This window comes from Medicago sativa, chromosome 3 (genome assembly GCF_051527215.1).
Source record: "Medicago sativa cultivar Bolivia chromosome 3, Bolivia_mono, whole genome shotgun sequence".
Taxonomy (NCBI): domain Eukaryota; kingdom Viridiplantae; phylum Streptophyta; class Magnoliopsida; order Fabales; family Fabaceae; genus Medicago; species Medicago sativa.
In genome coordinates this window covers 99909893-99930755 of record NC_140751.1, presented here as the reverse complement: position 1 = coordinate 99930755, position 20863 = coordinate 99909893, and the positions used below count along the sequence as shown (strand labels likewise).

The following is a 20863-nucleotide window of genomic DNA, read 5'->3' as shown; positions in this document are numbered from 1 at the left end:
CCTCAACGGTTTGAGGGACAAGCAATTCGATGGGACTGAAGCGATGAGTCCTCATGAACACTTGAGCCGCTTTGCTGAAACTTGTGAGTTTTGTGTGCAACCAGCCACCGTGACTGAAGCACAAAAGAAACTAAGGCTATTTCCTTTCACCTTGACGGGAAGAGCAAAAGATTGGTTGCTAACAATACCAAACGGGACTGTCCAAACATGGGAAGAGTTAGAGCTGAAGTTCTTGGAGAAATATTTCCCTATGTCTAAGTATTGGGAAAAGAAGATGGAGATCTCTAACTTCAAGCAAGGAGAAGGTGAATCATTATATGATGCTTGGGAGCGATTCAATTTGCTTCTTAAGAGATGCCCTAATCATGAGTTCACCGAGAAACAATACCTACAAATCTTCACTGAGGGGGTAACACCAAACACTAGAATGTTCTTAGATGCTTCCTCGGGAGGTAGTCTCAAGAGCAAAACTGATCATGAAGTTCAAGCTTTGATAGAAAACATGGCTGGAAATGAGTATCGTGCTGAAGCGAAAAAGAAGGAAAGAGGAGTGTTTGGGGTGAGTGAACAAACTTCTATCCTTTCTAATCAAGCAGCTATGAACAAACAAATCGAGGCTCTAACCAAGGAGTTTCAAGGATTCACTTTGGCTCATAAGCAACAACAAGTGGCTGCAATCAAGTGTGATCTATGTGGTGAAGAACATCCAAATGGTGAATGTGTACCGGAAGGGTCAAGTGAGGAAGCTAACTTCATGGGAGGCTATCAAAGGCCAAACCAATACTACAATTCAGGAATCAACAAGCATCCCAATCTAAGCTACTCAAATAACAACGCTTTGAATTCTCAGATGCTTACTCCTCCTCAACAACAACAGAGAAAGCCATCAGCTCTTGAGGAAACTATGATGAACTTCATGAAGATGACTCAAGGCAACTTCGAAAAGATGAAGAAAAGTCAAGAAGCTGAAAGAAAGAACAATGAAGCTTCTAGGAAGATGCTTGAAACTCAACTGGGGCAATTAGCTAAGCAATTGGCTGAACAAAGTAAAGGCGGATTCTCAGGTAACACTAAAGACAACCCTAAGAATGAGTCTTGTAATGCTATTGAATTGAGGAGCAAAAAGGTTTTGACACCTTTAGTTCCAAAAGCTCCGAAGAAGGTTGATGATGTAGTTGAGGTGGAGGAAAATGGTGAAGTTGAAAAAAATGATGAGGGTGTAGTTGAAAAAGAAGATGATCATGGAGTAGTTGAAAACGAAAGGAAGAAAAAAATAGAGGGAGAAAAAAGTGAGAAGTTAATTGATGAAGATTCAATCTTGAGGAAGTCAAAGAGTCAAATCTTGAAAGATGGAGATAAACCACAAGTTATTCCATCATATGTGAAGTAGGACTGAGCATATTTACCAGACCCGCCCGCAACCCGAGATATCCGAGTCAACCTGGGTCTATCGGGGCGGGTTAAAGCGGGTTTCGGGTTTTAAAACAGTTGAATTCAGTTATGAATGGGTAAGTCCGGACGGGTCCGGTTTTGAAAATCCAAATCCGTAGATACCCACACCCGTCCGAAGGACACTTAAATTTAAACTATGCACATCTGCTTTAACCCCATGTACTTGTCACCATCCTATTTTTTTGAGACTCACAATATGGCAGGTTTTCAGCTTTCTAGGGAGACTTTATTATTATTTATTTGCCTTGGGACTTAATACCTCTGACACACACAAATCTATTTTTTCTTCTTTGCTAGGTACACGCTTTCAACAATAACACAACTTGTAGTACTCCATCATTTCGTTTTTCTTTCTTTTAAGCTTAATAAAACGTTTCCTTCCATATTTTGAGATCTAGAAATTACCCCACCACCAACTATTAAATATTGCTCTCTCTCTCACTTAAATACTTTGTTATGCTTTGTCTCCTTTCTACTTTCACAATAGTATGAGTTATTTGTATTATGTTCTCTTCTTGAATCCAAAGCCTTGCGTCCTCCCTCCAGCCTTCCTTCTATGTTACGGCTTGAACAATTGTAATATTGGAAAGCTTCATCATCCAACAATGGAGAAAATAGTCTCATAAAGTGCAACTTCACTGAAAGTGTTTCTTCTGATGTCCTTCGTATTCTTTCCACTGAGAAACTTGACGTTGTCTTCCTGAAAAAATATCCTTCTCAACTCGTTAATGGAGAAGATGCAAACCGAACTAACCGAACCACCGAACCCGCAATCGATCGAAACCGTAAACCGACCAAACCGATGCTCTTGACGGACGGAAATGGTTCTACATATTATCTCTTCGGTTTCACTTTGCATGAGGTTTTGTGAACCGAACCCGGCCGAACCCGACCGGTGCTCAGCCCTAATGTGAAGCTTCCATACCCTCACTTAGCCAAGAAGAAAGAAAAGGATGAAGGTCAATTCAAGAAGTTCATGCAACTTTTCTCACAACTTCAGGTGAATATTCCTTTCGGTGAAGCTCTCGATCAAATGCCGTTGTATGCTAAATTCATGAAGGATTTGTTGACTAAAAGAAGGAAGCCTAAGGATGATGAGAACATAGTACTTTCTGAAAATTGTAGTGCTATTCTTCAAAAGAAGCTGCCACCTAAGCTGAAGGATCCTGGTGCATTTACTATCCCTTGTTCAATTGGACCGCTAGACATTGGAAGAGCTTTATGTGACTTGGGAGCAAGTATCAACCTGATGCCTCTTTCAATGATGAAGAAGCTTAAGTGTGGGGAACTAAAACCAACAAGAATGACCATTACTTTAGCTGATCGATCAATCTCTTATCCTTTCGGTGTGCTCGAAGATGTGCTAGTCAAGGTTAATGACTTGGTGTTCCCAGCAGATTTTGTGGTCTTAGATATGGCTGAAGATGAAGACATGCCACTCATTCTAGGAAGACCTTTCCTTGCAACTGGTCGTGCTTTGATTGATGTTGAACGTGGAGAGTTAATGTTGAGGTTCCATAAGGAGCAGGTAGTTTTCAATATCTTTGAGGCAATGAAGAACCAAGATGAGAACCACCAGTGTTACCGGATTGACGTTATTGAAGAAACAGTCGAAGAGAACTCCCTTGAATCTCAACCTATTCAACCTATGGAAGGAGAAATTGTTAAGCCTATTGAAAGTAAGGAAGTGGTTGAAGATGTTGGGGTGAAAGAGCATGTTAAGCAACTTGAAGTAAGCACAGATCAAATGCAACAACAATCATCAGGAGACATCCTTGACAATAAGAATGGGGGATTGGAAACTTGGAACAACATGCCTAAGACTACTTTCACTAATCCTTGTGGTGTGTTTACTTATAAGAAGATCCCCTTTGGAATGCATAATGGGCCGGCTACTTTTCAATGGTGTATGCTTTCAATTCTCTCTGATACGATAGAAAGGGTTGGGAGGTATTGTGACAAAAAGATGGTAAGAAACAAGCCTGTTGATGAAGCTGTGGATCTAAGGAAGTCTGGTGCACAAGGAACTTTCAAGGGTAAGGAACAAAAGCTGAAACGGTACCGTAAAGGAGGACTCCCAAACAATGAGGAGGGAGAGACATCAACTGATCCTTAGGGATCGTCATCAGTCAAGCTAGTGACGGTAAAGAAGCGCTGGGTGGGAGGCAACCCACTATTTATTTTTCAGGTATGATTTTATTGCTTTCAAAAACAAAAACACAAAAATATTTTTCTTTTCTTTTAATACAAGGCAGGAAAGTTTAAAAAAAAATTTGTTCAAGGATACCTCTTGCCAAGAAAATCATGCAAGGTACTGATGTCTTGCATGATTCTCTCCTCAAAAGTTTTTCAAAGATTCAATGAACTCAGGCATTTTTCAAGAAAACAAAATTTTTGGCCTAAGGAAGCAAAGAATGCTCCCTGTACATTCAAAATCACACCGCGCCTATATATGGCCGCAGCGCGATTTTCACAAGCAGCAAAGAAGACCCCCTATTTTGCCAAAATCGCGGCACGCCTATTATCCACCGCGGTGCGATTTTGGCTGTTATGAGAAAAAAAATAGCCGTTGGAACTATCCGTTACTAGCCGTTACAAAATTTGCCCGTTATTGACTGTTGCAACTCAAAATCGCGTCGCGCCTATATATTGGCATGCCGCGATTTTACCCAAACAGCCCTATAAAAACATCACATGTTCATCATCATTTTCATTCCATTCTTCCTACCTTTCTCTACCCAAACTTCCCTAAACTTCCATTCACGAATTTTTCTCATCTTCATCTCCTTTTTCACTTCCTAAACATCATCTACCCACAATCCTATCATCAATTCATCAATCCAAACCACCATCATTCCCAACTTTCCCAAACTTCACAAAACTTCCCTTTCACCATCTTCCTAAACCACAAATGGCCTCCAACCAAAGAAACACCCGCTCAAAGAAAACCACCAACCCCAAACCATCCACAAGCAAATCCAAACGCCCTCGTGCCGCATCCGAACCACCTGAAAACGCCATCCATTTCATCAATGACCAAGCCCAAGAGTTTCATCAATCTACGAAGAGTTTCGAAGTTATAGGGGAGAGGAAGTTTGATTTCACAAAGCTTGTGAAGTATCCTTTCTTTGAGTCTGAATTACGAAGGAGGGGGTGGACGGAGTTGAATGAGATGATCGACGAAGCAAACAACAAAACGGTGATCGTCGAATTCTTTGCAAATGCAAGGGTGTCCGATACACCCTTTCAATCTTTTGTGCGAGGCAAATACATTGATTTCAGTCCGGATGCTCTCAATGCATGGCTGAATGTCAAGCACCGGAGGAGTGTTGGGTTGAAAAGCTGAGGAGGGAGAGATTTGGTATTACGGAGGATACCTTTGATGAGATCATCACCACCATGTGTAGGCCTGGGTCGACTTGGAAAAAGTCCCGGATGCTTACCTATGCAGAGATGCTGCCGATACCCAAGGCGTGGGTGTCCTATTTGGTCCAGACTCTTGAGAGTGCATCTTGCACTTCTGAAATTCCTCTCAAGAGGGTGCTTGCTGCCTATGCCATCATCAAGGAGCACCCTATAGATATTGGCCGCCTCTTGGCCAATAGTCTTCATGATCTAGCAACCGGAAACACCACACAATTGGGGCATGGAAGTCTAATTAATTGGTTGTGTGAGCAGAGCTTGTACCGGCTTATGATAGTGATCTCAACACCAGCAATATGAAGCCAATCACCGACTCGGTAATGGATGGATATGTGAAGAAATATGAGGGCTATATGAAGGAGAGAGAGAGAGGGAGGCAGCAAGGCAACAACAAATGGAGCAAGGAGGGAGTAGTAGCCAAGGGGGTTATGCTCCTCTTCACCCAAAGCTTGAGGAATTCATGCATGTGCAAGCTAATTGGATGAATGAGACTTCGGACCAGCTGTGGGTGAACCGTCCTAGGTTCTCAGCTGCGTCTGCTGCGGAGGCTCAATTGCATATGGGTCCGATTAGTGGGTCTTATGAGAGATTTGGAGGCTCCCGTGAGCGCATGGAGCAATATTTTACACATCAAGAAGAGTATGGTCTGCGCATGAGGAGGGAAATCACTGATGATTTCAATGCCACCGAGCAAGATCATGGGGATGGCATCTTTGAAGGATTGAGGACACCGGGGGCTGGACACTCGGATGATCATGTGAACATGGGCTGATCTACTGATGGATTAGCATTTTCTGCTTTGTATTTTATTTTCAGTTATTTTTCTTTTGATGTATTTTCTTTATTTTCTTTTAATGTCGAAGTCCATTGAACTTATTTCCCTATTGTAATTGCTCCTGCACTTGTTTATTATTAATGAATTTGTTTTGTTTCATGTGACCTATTCCAGTTTAGTAACAGTTGTTTGATGAAACGGTATTCCAAAAGTTCTAAAGGAGGGGTGACTTGATTCAAAGGCGAAGTGTACGGCGTTGCTAGGTAGTCACATACTCCCAGAAATCTCAGCCATAAGGTTCATTGCCAAATTTTGTTTTTCAATTTACTTATATTTACATTAGTTTTCCATGCAACTACATTTCTAGAACTTGCATTGTTTCTCTATTATTGATTGGTCTTTGTTAATTACACACTGAGGCAAAAGTGCTTGGTCCTGTGAGCCTTTTTGAAGCCTACCCTGTTTTAATTTGTTGAATTTATCCTTTCTTAACCAATTGTGAGCCGGTAGGATTAGAACTTTTTGTTCGGTGACAAACTACATTACAAGCCTAGAGACTTTTAGGACTTGTCCCTTAATGTATTTTCTGAGTTAAGGCATTGTAGAATGTTGCTAAAGATTAAGTTTGGGGTTGCTATTGGAATTTGCAACCAACTAAGTTTGGGGTGGGGGTACTAGAGAATAAGAGAACAAAAATGAAAAAAATTATGAAATTGTCATGCAAAATATACACAAAAATGGTGTATCAAAAAAAAAAGAAATTGAATGATGAAAAAGGGACAAAACATTGAAAATCCGAGTAACTTCAAGCTCGATTGTCCCTAAATGTTAAAAATGTTCTCTAGTACCTTTGCATTGATTGTTATTCCACAAGGTGAATGATTGAAGGATTGAATTTTGTGTTTTAACTTCCGTAGGAATGCCTAACTCAAATTTTGTGTAGCCTACTTATCCAAATATATCCCACCTTTCACCTAAGCCCCGTTATAACCCTAAAGACCTCAAAAGTGTGTAATGATATTGACTTTGATTGATGTTTAGAAACTTTTCAAGCGTATGGTAATATGTAGACCTGCATGTTGACTGGTAGAACCCTATTTCAATTTGAATGCGTGGAGTTGTGAATTGGTGGATGCGAACAAGTCAAACTAGCTCATCTTTAGCTAGAAGGAGAATGAACTTTTGGGTACTATCGTTTTGTCAGGTAACTGTTATTTTACTGTCGTTTGTCACTGTTGCAAGCAAATTCCTTGAGGACAAGGAATGGTTTAAGTTTGGGGTTGTGATGACATGCTGTCATTACGTAATTTTTAGGACTTATTGTGACATTTTGATAGAGTTCTCATGCAATTTATACTGTTCTAGAGTGCAAAAAGCTTAAATATTGAAGTCTGTTCGAAGGAAATCGCGCCACGCCAATTTCAAGCCGTGCTGCGATTTTTGAAGCAAAATTACATCCTCCCTGTTTGAGGGAAATCGCGGCACGCCTATATACATGGCGCGGCGCGATTTTGACGGGTCAGGCCCATGACTTCTATAAATACTGCACTCAATCTGAAGAACAAGGGTTACGATTTTGGAGAGCAAAGTGCGATTTTGAGACATCGGAGACGGCTAGAAGGGCGATTTCTTCAACCTTTTACCAATTCATGTATGTTTTAATTATTTCATTGATTATGCTATTTGTAAACTCGATTATGAGTAGCTAAATCTCTTGAAGATTAGATCCGAGATGAATCTTTGTAACCCTAATTGACATATGTTGCTGTGAAACTCTATTTCGTTTATGAATTCAATTCTAGTTTATTCAATTCAATTGTTCTTAATGCTTTTTATATCTTGATCACATATAACTTGATTTTGTGAGAACGAATGACCACTGACCATGGCTTTCGACTTAGACCTAATTGAATTGTTCTAATAAACAGGGTTAGTCTAGGAATAGATAATCGTTTGTTAGTAATAATAGGTTAACGTTCGGTAAAACCTTCAAGAATTATTAGACCACCTAAGGAATTAGGGGCTGTAGTTTAAGAAGAGGGTCCTAACTCAAGGGATTGATTAGGGCTAATTTGTTAATCATCGTAAACTAGAAGAGGGTTCATAACAAATAGGTGCAGTAGACCAATTAGGGGAACTTAGAGGATTCGTAGGATCTGATCTCATCTCTCTCCATATTTTCTTAATCAAATCTTTATTTTTCTGTTATTTGATTTAATTAAAATCAAACCAAATCTTCTGCCTAGTGGCAAACTAAAAATAAACTTTACACATCCTATTTCTATAACGCAATTGAATTATTGAAGTTAAAAACAGTCCTCGTGGGATCGATAATTTTACTACTTCGATAGTATTTGGTGCACTTGCCAATCCTCTATCAGTTGGCACTTCTTATAGGGTTAAGAAAGTTCCGGATTGTATAATCCGGAAAGCTTCAGCATTGGATTCTTTTGAAAGAGAGTCATTAATGTAGGTTTGGACGGTTACAACCACTAACACGTTTTCATTGACTGTACTAATGACCTAGGACTTGTTTTAGGCTATAAATAGGCTTCCATCTTCAACAAATACTTCACCTCTTTTCTTCCATTTTCTTCAAATGTTTTTAGTTTTTTAAGGGTGTCGGTGGTGTCATGGTCATTGTTGACTGTTCATATGAACCCTGAAATTGCATTGCAGCGTGTGTGGGGTTCATATAACGGTCAACAGAGACCCTTGACATCAAAGAAAGACACAAAAAAGCACATAACATCTGGTCCGGATTTCGTTTTCCGGATATCACTAACAATCTGGTCCAGATTATATAATCCGGATCAGGGGCATTTTTGGAAATTTTGCAGGGCGTGCGAGAAGGCAGCAAGGTAGGAAAAGTAAATCTCTAAAGTGGAGCACATGTCATTGAAATGGTCCAACAACTAAGCCCTAGGTTAGTGGATCTACCAACGTATTTTATTTAGCAAGATGTTCAATTTGAGTCTAAAATTCATGAATTTTTCTCTAACAAATGAGCATTTAATGCCGAAGTGCTTAAAGCGTGAAGAGAGTTTAGTGTTTCGAGAGAAATGTACCACAATTTTATTATTGTTGCTATATATCACACGTGGCTTAGACATGCTTCCAACAACTTTGAAATAAAAGATTAAGTTCTTCAACTATATAGCTCGACAAGTAGCCTCATAGCAAGCGACATATTCTACCTCCATAATAGAGGTAGCTCTAAGAGTCAGTTTGACACTCTTCCAAGAAATAACTTGCTATGAGGTTACTTGTCATAATATCTCGTTTTTGGCAAAATTCCATGGAAAAAACATGTTCAAATTAAATAATACAAATTGTATCGGCACAAAGACTGAAACTGTTTGTGATATGGTAGTCAGTTTAATAACCATTCTAACTCACTGCTCTAGTGTATTTCTTATGTTTCAGGTCTTGGAGGTGCACATTTTTAGCTCAAAAAATAAAAAGAAAAAAGGGTTTTCAAGCGATTGTGTCAATTTCCCTTCGAAACATGCCAAAATAATAAAAAGAAAATCAAGGAACAATACTCACATAAAATGGCTACCTGACCCAAAAAAAAATGTTAGATTAATATTTTTTTTCTTGTATGAGTTTGAATCCAAGGCCTCCAAATCCTTTTCATATAGCTCAAACTAGTTGAGCTACTCACCCCACTTTTTCACTTTAAGGTGAATTTCCACCCACCAGGACCAGGTTACATGACCAAAATAAAAATAATAATTCGCAACTGCTGAAATGAGAGAAGGTTATGATTGTTGTTAAATATATAAATATATGTTTTTGATTATCAGATTATATAATATAAGCTGAGGCAAAATGGAAATTTTGGAGGGCACGTGAGAAGTGAGTAGTGTGAGAAAAGAAATGAATCCAGACTTTGAGGCCCAACTAATTAAAAGAACACACGCAGGCCCAGAAAAAAAGGAAATGTGGCAGCAATTGGAATTCAACGTGACGTATAAATAGGGCAGTGCAAACCAGAAGGAGAACGTTTTGGAAGAAGAGAGAAACAATGGGAGAGCTTTTGAAGTGAAAGTCGGAGATTGAAGTATTGGAGCAATAATTTGTCTACATTTAGGTTAGTCTTCACAGAGAAGGGAGTGATGCACATGAAACTATGAGAAAAGACTAAAACTGAGGGGCTGCTATAAAGTGCATCCTAGTGTTGTGTTGTTGGCTCGATGATATTTTCACGGCCATCATTGAGAAAGATAATTGTTCCACCTCGTTATCGTTCCAACTTCCGATGACATAGATAAGGAACTCTTCTTGAGTCATGAATGTCTTCTACTCAGCCGAAGTTTGAATTCTAAAATGTAAAATGTTTTGTTTTCCGATTTATTTCTGACAAATTAATTTGCAAAATAACTTGGTGTATAGGCTCATCAGTCCGTTCATGATAATTTTTGAAGTTATCGTGTAATGCAAGCAATAGGCATAATAGTTTCCCTTGTTGATTGGTAGATATGTCTCATGTTGAATTTTAGATTTATTAAGAGATTCTATTTATTTTAGAACTGACATGGTACTTTTCAGGGTAGTACACTGTACACCTATGATCTTCATATTTCCAGATTCACGGGTGCTTTCGTTTTTGTTTTATTTTAGATTTAATTTATTTTTTGCTTGGAATTTATTCACATGTATGTTATGTTCCTATACATACATGTTTTCTTTTCACCATAGTTCTCAATTTGAAAATAGCTTATTAGTAGAACAAATATTGTTAATTTCAGGTAAAAAAAATTAAGCAAAATCTACCAGAAGAATTGTAGGTTTCCGGTTCATTCAGGTGCAACGATATTGTACTTTGGTATATTTTGGGGAAGTTGCAGGTCTTGTTCTAATCCAGCTGACATACTTGGAAGTATCAGTCAACTTCAGTACAATGGTTCCACATAGACACTTTGAACAAGCTCGTGATTTTCCAGTTAGTGCTCGTAGTATTTCACCTCATGCATAACTTCAAATCCTTACCAAGTCCTAGTGACTGAGGGGTCACACAATCAATGATAAGGTTTCCACTTAGAATTAACTTTTTTATAGATGTAAGCTTCGCAAAACTCTTAGGTGCGTTTGATTTGCTAGAAGGTAAATTAAATATTTGGCATGACAACACAAGGGAGAACAACAATGACAAACTTTTATGGTATTAAACAACTTTTTGTCTTGTACTATATTCGGTGGACAAAATGTTATTTTTGTATTTTAAACAATTTGTACTTTGGACGAAAAGTTGTATTGTGATTTAGTGAGGGACAAGAATTTCAGTTTTTGTTCGGTCCATTTCCCTGCGATTGTCCAATCACTGGTGCAGTTTTAAAATCAAACACAAAATAACTAAACTTTCATAAATTGCTCCAGAGACTACAAATAAGCAACAATGAATAACTATGACAGATTAAAAAATTCTCTTCAACAAGAAGCACCCCTCGTTGGTGTTCTGTCAACAGGAAAAAGACAGGGCCGATCCAACAGATTAAGAGGCCTAAAGCAAAAAATTTAATGTGATCTTTAAAAATATTTTGTGTTAATAGGATATTTATATAAAATCAATTTTGGGAAGACTAAAATTTTAATTCATGACCAAGAGCAATTGAGGAAGGTCTTTTTGGTAATCATGTAAGCTATGCAAATGTAATTTATCTGTCATATAATACACTTATAACCAAATTAATTTTTTAGAGATCTTTTTTTCATCCAAAATTTTGAGGTCTAAAACTCTTGCTTGGGTTACTTGGCCCTTAGGCCGGCCTTGGAAAAAGACTCTGAAATTTGTCTTTTTTCCTTCAGCTTTCCCATTTCAACACAACTAGGAGCAAAGCCATGTTTGCTTAATAATACTTGGTGATTGATGGGCTATGCCTATATATTATGCAGCATTTTGACAAAGACTAAATGTCCATATTGAAGTTTATAATCTGATGTTGAAATGATGTGTTAATAATAAGTGTTTCTACTTTCTAGGCACCAAATTTTGTAAAATAAGCAGGATTTTCAAGCTCACTAAAATTGCACGCTTAATTCATTGCCAATAGATACTAACTATTCAGTTGATTCATCCAATGTTTACTTATGAACACGTTCTTATTCAACATTGCTTACTCTAGTATCAACAAATACGTATGCATTCTTATGCAAAACAATTACTCCTTTTCTCATTTTCTCATTTTGAGATCTGTAAGGCTGTTGTAGGAGCAGATACTGTGGAAGACACGCATACATATGCTGGTTTCGATACCACTGTGTTTGTTTCGAAACTTAGCGCGCACACTGTGAACTTTTACCGAAATTGAGTTAAAGAATTATATGAAAGAAAATTAGCATTGAATGATATTATAGAATGAAAACTTCATTATGAAGTAGTTATTTAAAACTGTACATTAATTTTTTTATAGAGGAGGATAACTCTAACTAACCTTAATTACTTGTCAGGCAAGTAACCAGTCTAGTTAGTTACCCCTATCATCACTAACTTCTAGCTTCTATTAACAACTTTGTAACCTACATCACAAACAACAACGATATACACACTAAGATCCTGCAGGAGGTTTTGTTGAGAAAATACAAAAGTACAAGGGCAACAACATGTTAGCATTCATAGTCTTGCTTGTAAAATTACAATCTAATGTTTGTTTTCGAAGTACGAGCCAATTGTGTAATTGAACAAATTTCTCTTGTTCAATTTTCCTCTTTTCAAATTGTACTATTTCCAAATTGAATGAACTTGAATAAAATACTATTCATCAGTAAAGCCTATGGAAATTTAAAGGAATAAAGAAGAACTGCGTATAATTATGCTTATAAGCACAAAATATATGGAGTAATTATAATACGTAGTTTAGTCGTAAGATAAACAATTGTCACATGATATTCAATAAATTGCTTATTGGAATCTTCACGTAACCATATTTTAGATTCTAATCTTAGTTTTCCCATTCACAAACATGTGCAACATCAGATCATCAATTGAGATGCTTCAAAATAGTATAATTAAATCTAATTGGTTTTAGAAAAATAAATGTTATGGTGGTTAAGATTGTCACTTGTAAACTTATATTTTTTTTCTTTTGTGTACAAATATAAACTTATGTTGTGAATCTACAAAAAGAAAGAGATCAAAGTAGTGCAATAAAATTGATAAGGTAAAATGATGTAAGATCTGCAAGTAGAAATAATATGTGTAGAGATACTCTATAGTATGAGGTTCATGTATTTGTCCTTGTAAAAAATAAATCATTTGTAAATAAGTATTTTTCTTATTATTTTTTCAGTCTCAGATATTATTGCTTTAATTGGAATGTCCTAGAAGGAGTAGCCCGTTGTTTTTAAAAAAAAAATTGTTTTTATTTGGAACATAAACACAAATTTTATAAGGAAAATTAGGTAAAAACTATTTTATAAAAAAATGGAAAACTATAAAAGATTCTTATTCAATCAAACTAGAGCATGATTTATGACAGATGCGATATGGCAGTTGAAAAACAATATAATACTCCAGTATTAATATTGTTGTACATTTTACTAATTGTCTATCGTTTTAAAACCAATCAGATTATATTGTTTTGACAATCATCCCATGTGGTTTTAAGACGGATCCAAAATTTGGTCTACATCTTAAGGCTCATAAGTCAACTTGCTAATGCATGTACCATTATTATACATTCATTCACTTTTTTTAATACTCCAAAATTTGGTCTACATCTTAAGGCTCATAAGTCTACATCTTAAGGCTCATAAGTCAACTTGCTCATGCTAATGCATGTAGCATGAGTACATTGATTAATGATTAACAATGTCAGAATATTTTAAAAAGATATACAAATTAATTGATATAAAATTGCTAAAAAAAGATTTGTCTCATGCTAAAACCTGTCAACGCCTTAACAATTCCATTTAAAAAAACGCAACAACCTAATTAATTCTTGGCGATATACAAATTCTTAAACTTTTGCAGGGTCCTTGTGCGTATAAATTAGGGGAATTAGTCACTTTAGTCCCTGAATGGGAGAGGATTCGTCACTTTAGTCTCTGAATGAAGAAAAATTGCAAAACAGTCCCTGCATGGTCAATTTCAAGGACTAAAGTGACTAACGGAGTTTACACTCAGGGACTAAATTGACTAACGAAGTTTGCATTCAGGGACTAAATTGACTAACAAAGTCTACATTCAGGGACTATTTTGCAATTTATCTGCATTCAGGGACTAAAGTGACGAATCCCTTCCAATTCAGGGACTAAAGTAACTAATTCCCCTATAAATTAATTCTAAGATAGGCTCTCAATTGGGTGTTCTCATTTTACAAAATAAGTTAGGCACCCAATTAACATGCACGCAGAATAATTAATTAATGTAGGTTTGAGACTTGAGAGCTGAACTTCCTTCCATATTCATGATTGGAAAATGGACGGTACAAATGTAGTGGTCAACTCTGGATTTTGGCTTGTTTGTTGAATGCATCTTTGAGAAGGTGTTGGAGTTTAAGTGGGTTAGTCCTTTTTTTTAACAAAAAGTGGGTTAGTCCTTACATCAGAAATAATTTTAAATGAATCATAAATTAATGGGTTAAATATGTTTTTAGTTCCTACAAAATTATAAGCTTTAAGTTTAGTCTCTACAAAAGTTTTATATACTTTTAGTTCCTATTTTCATTTTATAGGGACTAATTTGCAAGATTAAATGTATCCATTGTTGTAAAAAGTTTTTAAAATATGGGTCATTCTTACAAACTACAATATTATGGAGGATTAAAATTGTCATTAAAATTTTATAGGGGTTAAACTTAAAAGTTCATAATTTTGTAGGGACTAGGGCTGGCAATGAACCGAACCAACTCGAAAATAACTCGATACTCGATTCGATAAATGATTCGTTGGACTTGGTTCATGAATCAAATGAGTCGAACTTGAGTTGAAAATTAAGCTCGTTAAATAAATGAGTCGGACTTGAACTGAGTATGGTTCGATTCGTTTGGTTCATGAACCAGCTCGATAATGTGTAATTCATTACAAACTTCTTTTAATAATTATGCATTTTTTTCATAGGAATTATTACTAATTTGATTAGATATCTATGATAATTTTAACAATAAAGAGAGGAAAAAAAGTTAATTGCTTTTGAATGCTTTTAAACAAACATGTGCAAAAAAAAATAGTCCCTCATCGGGGAGTTATGGAAATATTAGAGAGGAAGAGTGCATATATAAGCGCTGTTTGACTAGTACTATGTTATGTTGTAAATCCGGAATGGCTACAGTAGTTAATTGCTAGTGGTCTTGACTCTTAAGACCAACATGCTTCATAGTTTTTATTTAAATTATCTTTGTTTTTTTAAAAGGTCAAAGACCTAAATATACATTTTTGACAAAAAAAAAAACTTCTTTTTTTAATAAAAAAAAGCTTTTGAAGTATGCAATTCGAGCAAACGAGTTGAACCTAACGAACCGAACCGAGTTGTTCGTGAACTTTAAACGAGCCGAATTCGATTTAAAAAAAAGTTTGTTTCGAACTCGAGTCGAGTTTTGAGCCGAACAGATTCTTATCGAGTCAAGTCGAGCTCAGACAGGTTCGACTCGACTCGACTCATTTCCAGCCCTAGTAGGGACTAAAAATATATTTAACCCTAAATTAAATATTTAATTCAAATATTCAATATTTTAGGATTTTGAGTGAAGATGTGGTAACAAAATATCTTGATAGTCTTGGTGTATGTTTCAATGAACAATAGATTTGAAAAAATCATAATGACACGTTGATTTTGTTCAAGCTGAAAATGGTAGCCTTTGTCAAAGTTGTGGTAGTGATAATGATTCTACTATACTCAGTGTGAATTCAAGCAACATATCCTTGTCGCGCAACTGCGAAGACTAATCTCTCGAGTTTTATAAGATTCAGATGGAGGACAAACTGACCTTAATTCAGCTAAAATAGACATATATCATTTCATCTAAGTGCTCTTGGGTAAATAAAAAATTGGTTTGATTATGTTCCTGTAAGAACGGATGAGGTGTACCTTCTGAGTCGGTGGTATTCCTCTTTCGCCTATGAGCTGGATCACCACGATTTGGTCGTATGCTCCTTCGTCAAACGGGGACGGGAAGCTGCAAAAGACACTTCGATAGACAAGTAAGAATGGATGCTAACAATTGGCAAATAAGTAAGGTGGTTAAGTTATTAGGTGATCGTGACTGGGGAGAGGCCCCTTATTTATAGTGGTGAATCCGATGATAAGCTCTCAAGTTGTGTCATCTCCTCTCTTGCGATTTTGGTGTAGTTAGTTACTTGATATACACCAATCGTTTTGGGGTTTTCGCATCGGAGATAGGTGGAAGCACCTAACTGATCCAAGTGAGTCCTCTGTAAGTGAGAATAATCCAATGCTTATATGATAGTTCATTTAGCATAATTGAACCCGAGATTGGTGTGGGTGCCTATCTAGTTCAAATGAGGTCCTGTATAAAAGATCAAACTAGTAGTTTATTCATAAGTTGGTTATGCTCTAAGGCGTATAAACACTGGGTACACGAGGGGTAACCTAAAATTATAATATTAGAAAGCTTATATTGGATGAGAACACCATTAAACTGAAAGAAAAAAAGATGGGAATCGATTTTTGCTCCGGAGATTAACACTGTTCATCACCATACTCATGTCGACACAGATCCATACCACCGACATGCCTATTCCACCCCCTTCTACCTCAAAACCTTTCTTAATCCCTTGGAAATGTCTTGATGACTCTGAACCTGTCAAGATTGCACCGCAAAACAAAACCAAAACCCTACCCTTTGCCCAAAAAACCTTCGCCCAGGTTCTAGCAAATGTTTGTGACACATTCTCCAGCCAATTGCCTAAACCGACTTTGAAGGGAGACAAATTTTCCATTTCAATCCCTGATGGTGAATACGATTTGGGATTGAATACATGTAAAAACAACTTACACGCAAGAGTTATTTGGCCTAAGGGTTCTTCCCCTTTGACTGTTGTGGCACTGAAGGAGAAATTGAAACCGATCTGGAAGGATTTGGCCCCTTGGGGAGTAACCTCCATAGGGAAGGGTTTCTATGAATTTGTTTTCTCTTCTATTGAAGATGCTAGACGAGTGAGGTATGTTAGTTCATGGCTTTTGAACCCTGGTTATCTGAAGCTTTTTCCATGGACCAAAGACTTTAGCCCTACCTTGCAAACTAACACCTCTGCGCAGGTTTGGATGAGAATTCACGGCTTAGCTCAGGAGTATTGGAGAAAGAAGATTATCTTTGCCATCGCTAGCAGCGTAGGAACTCCTATCTGTGTTGATTCAATTACGAGTAAGCCAGCCATAGAACGTACCTTTGGCCACTTTGCAAGAGTGTTGGTAGACATTGACCTAGCAAAGGCTCTGAAACATGAAGTTCTAGTGGAACGGAAGGGTTTTGCTTTCTTCGTTGAATTTGAATACGAGAACCTACCTGTGTAACATCCCGTTTTCCCAACTTGAAAATTTCATTTAAAATCAGAGTATTTAATTCATAAACGGAATGTCACATACTACTTAAAAATCTTAAAACAGATAATAATAATTATCCTTCAAAGTTCAACATCATAAAATCTGAAACTACGCAGCGGAAATAATTCAACATCATAAAAGTCTTGGCACGCAGGCCTTATTAGAAAATCTCATAAATTTAGGTTCACTACTTATTTATAAAAGTTCATAAAAGACACGTAAGGAATTATAAAAGTTCATAAAAGACACGTAAGGAATAAAAGTAAAAGCAATCCCCATCCCGTTACGTATCAGAGCACCTAGACACTTGAGCCAACCAATCTACAAGCCATCAGTACCTGCAGTTACCCATACGAAGGGCAACATTTCCAGCAGAAGGGGTGAGATTTCACAGTCGACAAATTAAGCATATAATTCATCAAAATGCATTTAACAACATAAAACATCTCTAACATATTAAACATTTATCACTTAGCATCTTAACAAATTATAATTAATTATTATCTTCAAATATCATCGTTAGTTCGTAAACAAATATCATTCTTAATTCATAAGCAAAATCATCTTTAAATCATAACCAGGTATCATCATATATTTAACATCTTAAGACATCATAAACATCAACATTAATAATCATTTAGTATCATATTATTATCATCGTCAATCATAAACAGACATCATCATCAAAACATCATCATCAAATCAAAATCAAACATCATCATCAAAACATCATAAACAAACATCATCGTCAAAACATCATCGTCAAACATCATCAGTAAATCATCATTAAATATAAGTTATGACGACTCTACAATGCAACTACAACTTTAACAACAACTTAGACAACTCAACAACAACTTAGACAACTTCATCATGCATGTGGTACCACCAGGGCATTAAGCCCCCTTCGCTAAGGTCATAGTTGGACCTGTCAGGCATTAAGCCCCCATCGCTAAGGTCATAGTTGGACCTGTCAGGCATTAAGCCCCCTTCGCTAAGGTCATAAAGGACCTGTCAGGCATTAAGCCCCCATCGCTGATTATGCAACAACACAACTCTAAATGCAACTTGGACAACAACGTGAACATCTTATACAACTCCATTAAAATGGACAACTTCTTAGATCATGACAACTTAGACCGACTCATGCAACTTCAAAACTTTTAATGGTCAACAACATTAAATGATAATCAACAACATCTTAAACATCACATCACCATAAGCATCATAAATAACACATATTTAAATCACACATCTTCCAAATAGCACTTCATTATATAGCACATTTTAAAATAGCATCATTATCAAATACACATCATTAAATAACACTTCAGTTATACAAAGTATTTTCCAAGTCCAACATTCACCTATCAAAGCCTGGTTATCAGATATGACCTACATCACTGGTACATGGATTTAAAGTATTACACTGCCATTGACATTTTACTAATTAAACTAATGTTAACTATACGCCTAATGTGAATCAAAGGTTGTAGCTACTAGCTTCGCAAATCACTTCTCGTAACAATTATTGAAAAATAAAATGCAGTTCAAATTCAAAATCCACATTTGTTCACTAAAAGTACCTCATGCTAGTATTCTCTTAAAACTAGGCATACTATGTTTGAAATAAGAAAGTTTAAACCTCATGAATATTTTACATAATTTAATCAAAGGGTGTTTCAGTATACATTAGAACTATCACACTTTGGATTTGGCAAGCTATATATAGCTGGTGCAATAAGTGAAGATTACTCTAGACATAGCATGATAGCACAATATAATAACATATATACACACAAAAAGTAACACCATGGAAGTTACTATATATTTAGCACTTTCCCGTGTACAATGGTTATTCCTTAACTTGTCTCTCTTATTTGCTGTCAATTGGTCCTTGGGCTATTGATTTTGATGCCAACAATCACATTCGGGTAAAAGTCTTAATTCTCTAAATTTTCTACCTTGTTTACAAAATAAAATTGAGTGACATAAGCCACATCGACAACATTAGACTGTTGTCTAGCTTTGGTGCAGCATTCGGCTTCAATATGGCTATAATGATAGCGATAAGTGCGGTGACAACCACGACTTTGAATATAACCTCAAATTCATTATTTTGTGAGAGAACCTGTAACGCCCTAATGATTATCTAAGGTCTGTATACAAGCTTTGCATCAATCTAACATCCTTTCATGGTTCAATTCTCAAATTGGTCTTTAACCCTAATTCTCAATTCTCACCAAAACTCAACCTAATCATGCTAAATTCATTTTTCAGAATCATACCCTTAATAATATTGAGAGTTAGTCTCACCCTTACCTGGTTTTGATGAAAATCGCAGCCCTCTCCTTGTTCTCCTCTTGTTCTACTTTTCTCCCTCTTTCTCCAAAAGCGTTTCACGTACGTTGTAAACTTATTCTCACAACCTAAACCCTCTATTTATAACACTTGTATTACTCTTCTCACCACTAAACTTACTCATCTCATAACACAACCTCATTTTTAATATTTTTATTTTATTTCTCATATCTTATTTTATTTAATAATAAAATAAGTCACACCAACGTAACAACTTCACAAAATCATATACTTCACATAATTTATTTATAAATCATACAAATCACTTAAATCATAAATCATATAAGTATATATTTATAAATATATTCTAAACCTCATTGAATTAATTAAATAATTAAGACGGGCGTTACAACCTGAATTCTGTGGTTTTTGCAAGTTAGTAGGACATAACGTTTCAGTTTGTAGAAAAGCAAACAAGACGGAAAATGAAAGGCAACCGAAGCTGCAGACATCAGTTGAACGTACTGATGTAGTGGACAAAGTTGTGGGAAAGCATCCAGTCAATGTGCATCAGCAGAAACCGACATGGATTCCTAAAGATACTGCTGTAGTGGATTTGGAACTTGAGGGAGAAGATGGAAATGGTTCTCTGCAAAAAGATGTTGATAGCAGATCCCCCTTGAACAAGGAGGTCACCAACACTGAGGAGCACATTCAAGGGAATCAAAATATCAGCAATCAAACTCCTGATAGCAGTGATAACAAGGGACTCAATGATGATAACAATGAAGCATTTGCTGATCACCCTGTGACTGATTCAGAATTGGAAGATAATAGCTCACAGGCATCTGAATTCGTAGATGCCACCCAACGCCTTGAAGATACGAACCTGGACACCAGTCAACTTACACCAGACAGAATACATAGAGATATGCATTTTTTAAATGAATCATGGGCTAACCTTGCAGATGTTGATGAAGAGCAGATTAGGAATCAACAAGCAGCATTCAAAGATTCAATAGCAGCTGAAGCAGATATAGACCAACAAATCGAAAAAGAGGTACAAAATACCATAGACAACTCAGGTTTTCATTTAGTTACCAGAAAAACAACTAGAAAAAAATCACAAAAAGCCTTGCCCCCAAGAGCTAGCACATCACACCTTACAAAATCTAAGGTTCCATCTAAACACTTAAAATGAAGTGTTTATATTGGAACATTAGAGGGATAACTAACTCCCCTTCTAGGTTAGCTCTCAAAAACTTAATCTTAACACATAAACCAAATTTTATCTTCATTTCGGAACCTTGGATGCTTTTTAACAATTTCCCTAGAAACTGGTTTCACAGATTGAATTTTAAACCTTTTGCCTTTAATCATAGAGATGACCTTAACCCTAACCTTTG

General features: G+C 36.4%; 1 protein-coding gene, 1 long non-coding RNA gene and 1 other non-coding gene across 3 annotated transcripts; 1 reads left to right on the top strand and 2 right to left on the bottom strand.

Moving 5' to 3' along the window:
* Nucleotides 1-266: 266 nt before the first annotated feature.
* LOC146942824 (small nucleolar RNA R71) lies at nt 267-372 on the bottom strand. Its single transcript, XR_015033814.1, has one exon. It is a non-coding gene; the product is annotated as a small nucleolar RNA R71 (small nucleolar RNA).
* A 15944-nt stretch (nt 373-16316) lies between these two features.
* Nucleotides 16317-17126, top strand: LOC146942823 (uncharacterized). The gene has a single exon (XM_085750064.1). It carries the CDS (start codon nt 16317-16319, stop codon nt 17124-17126), a length of 810 nt encoding a protein of 269 aa, XP_085606190.1.
* A 44-nt stretch (nt 17127-17170) lies between these two features.
* Nucleotides 17171-19556, bottom strand: LOC146942822 (uncharacterized). The gene is made up of 2 exons (XR_015033569.1): nt 19479-19556; nt 17171-17494 (listed from the first exon to the last, which is right to left on the bottom strand). It is a non-coding gene; the product is annotated as an uncharacterized LOC146942822 (long non-coding RNA).
* Nucleotides 19557-20863: the final 1307 nt, after the last annotated feature.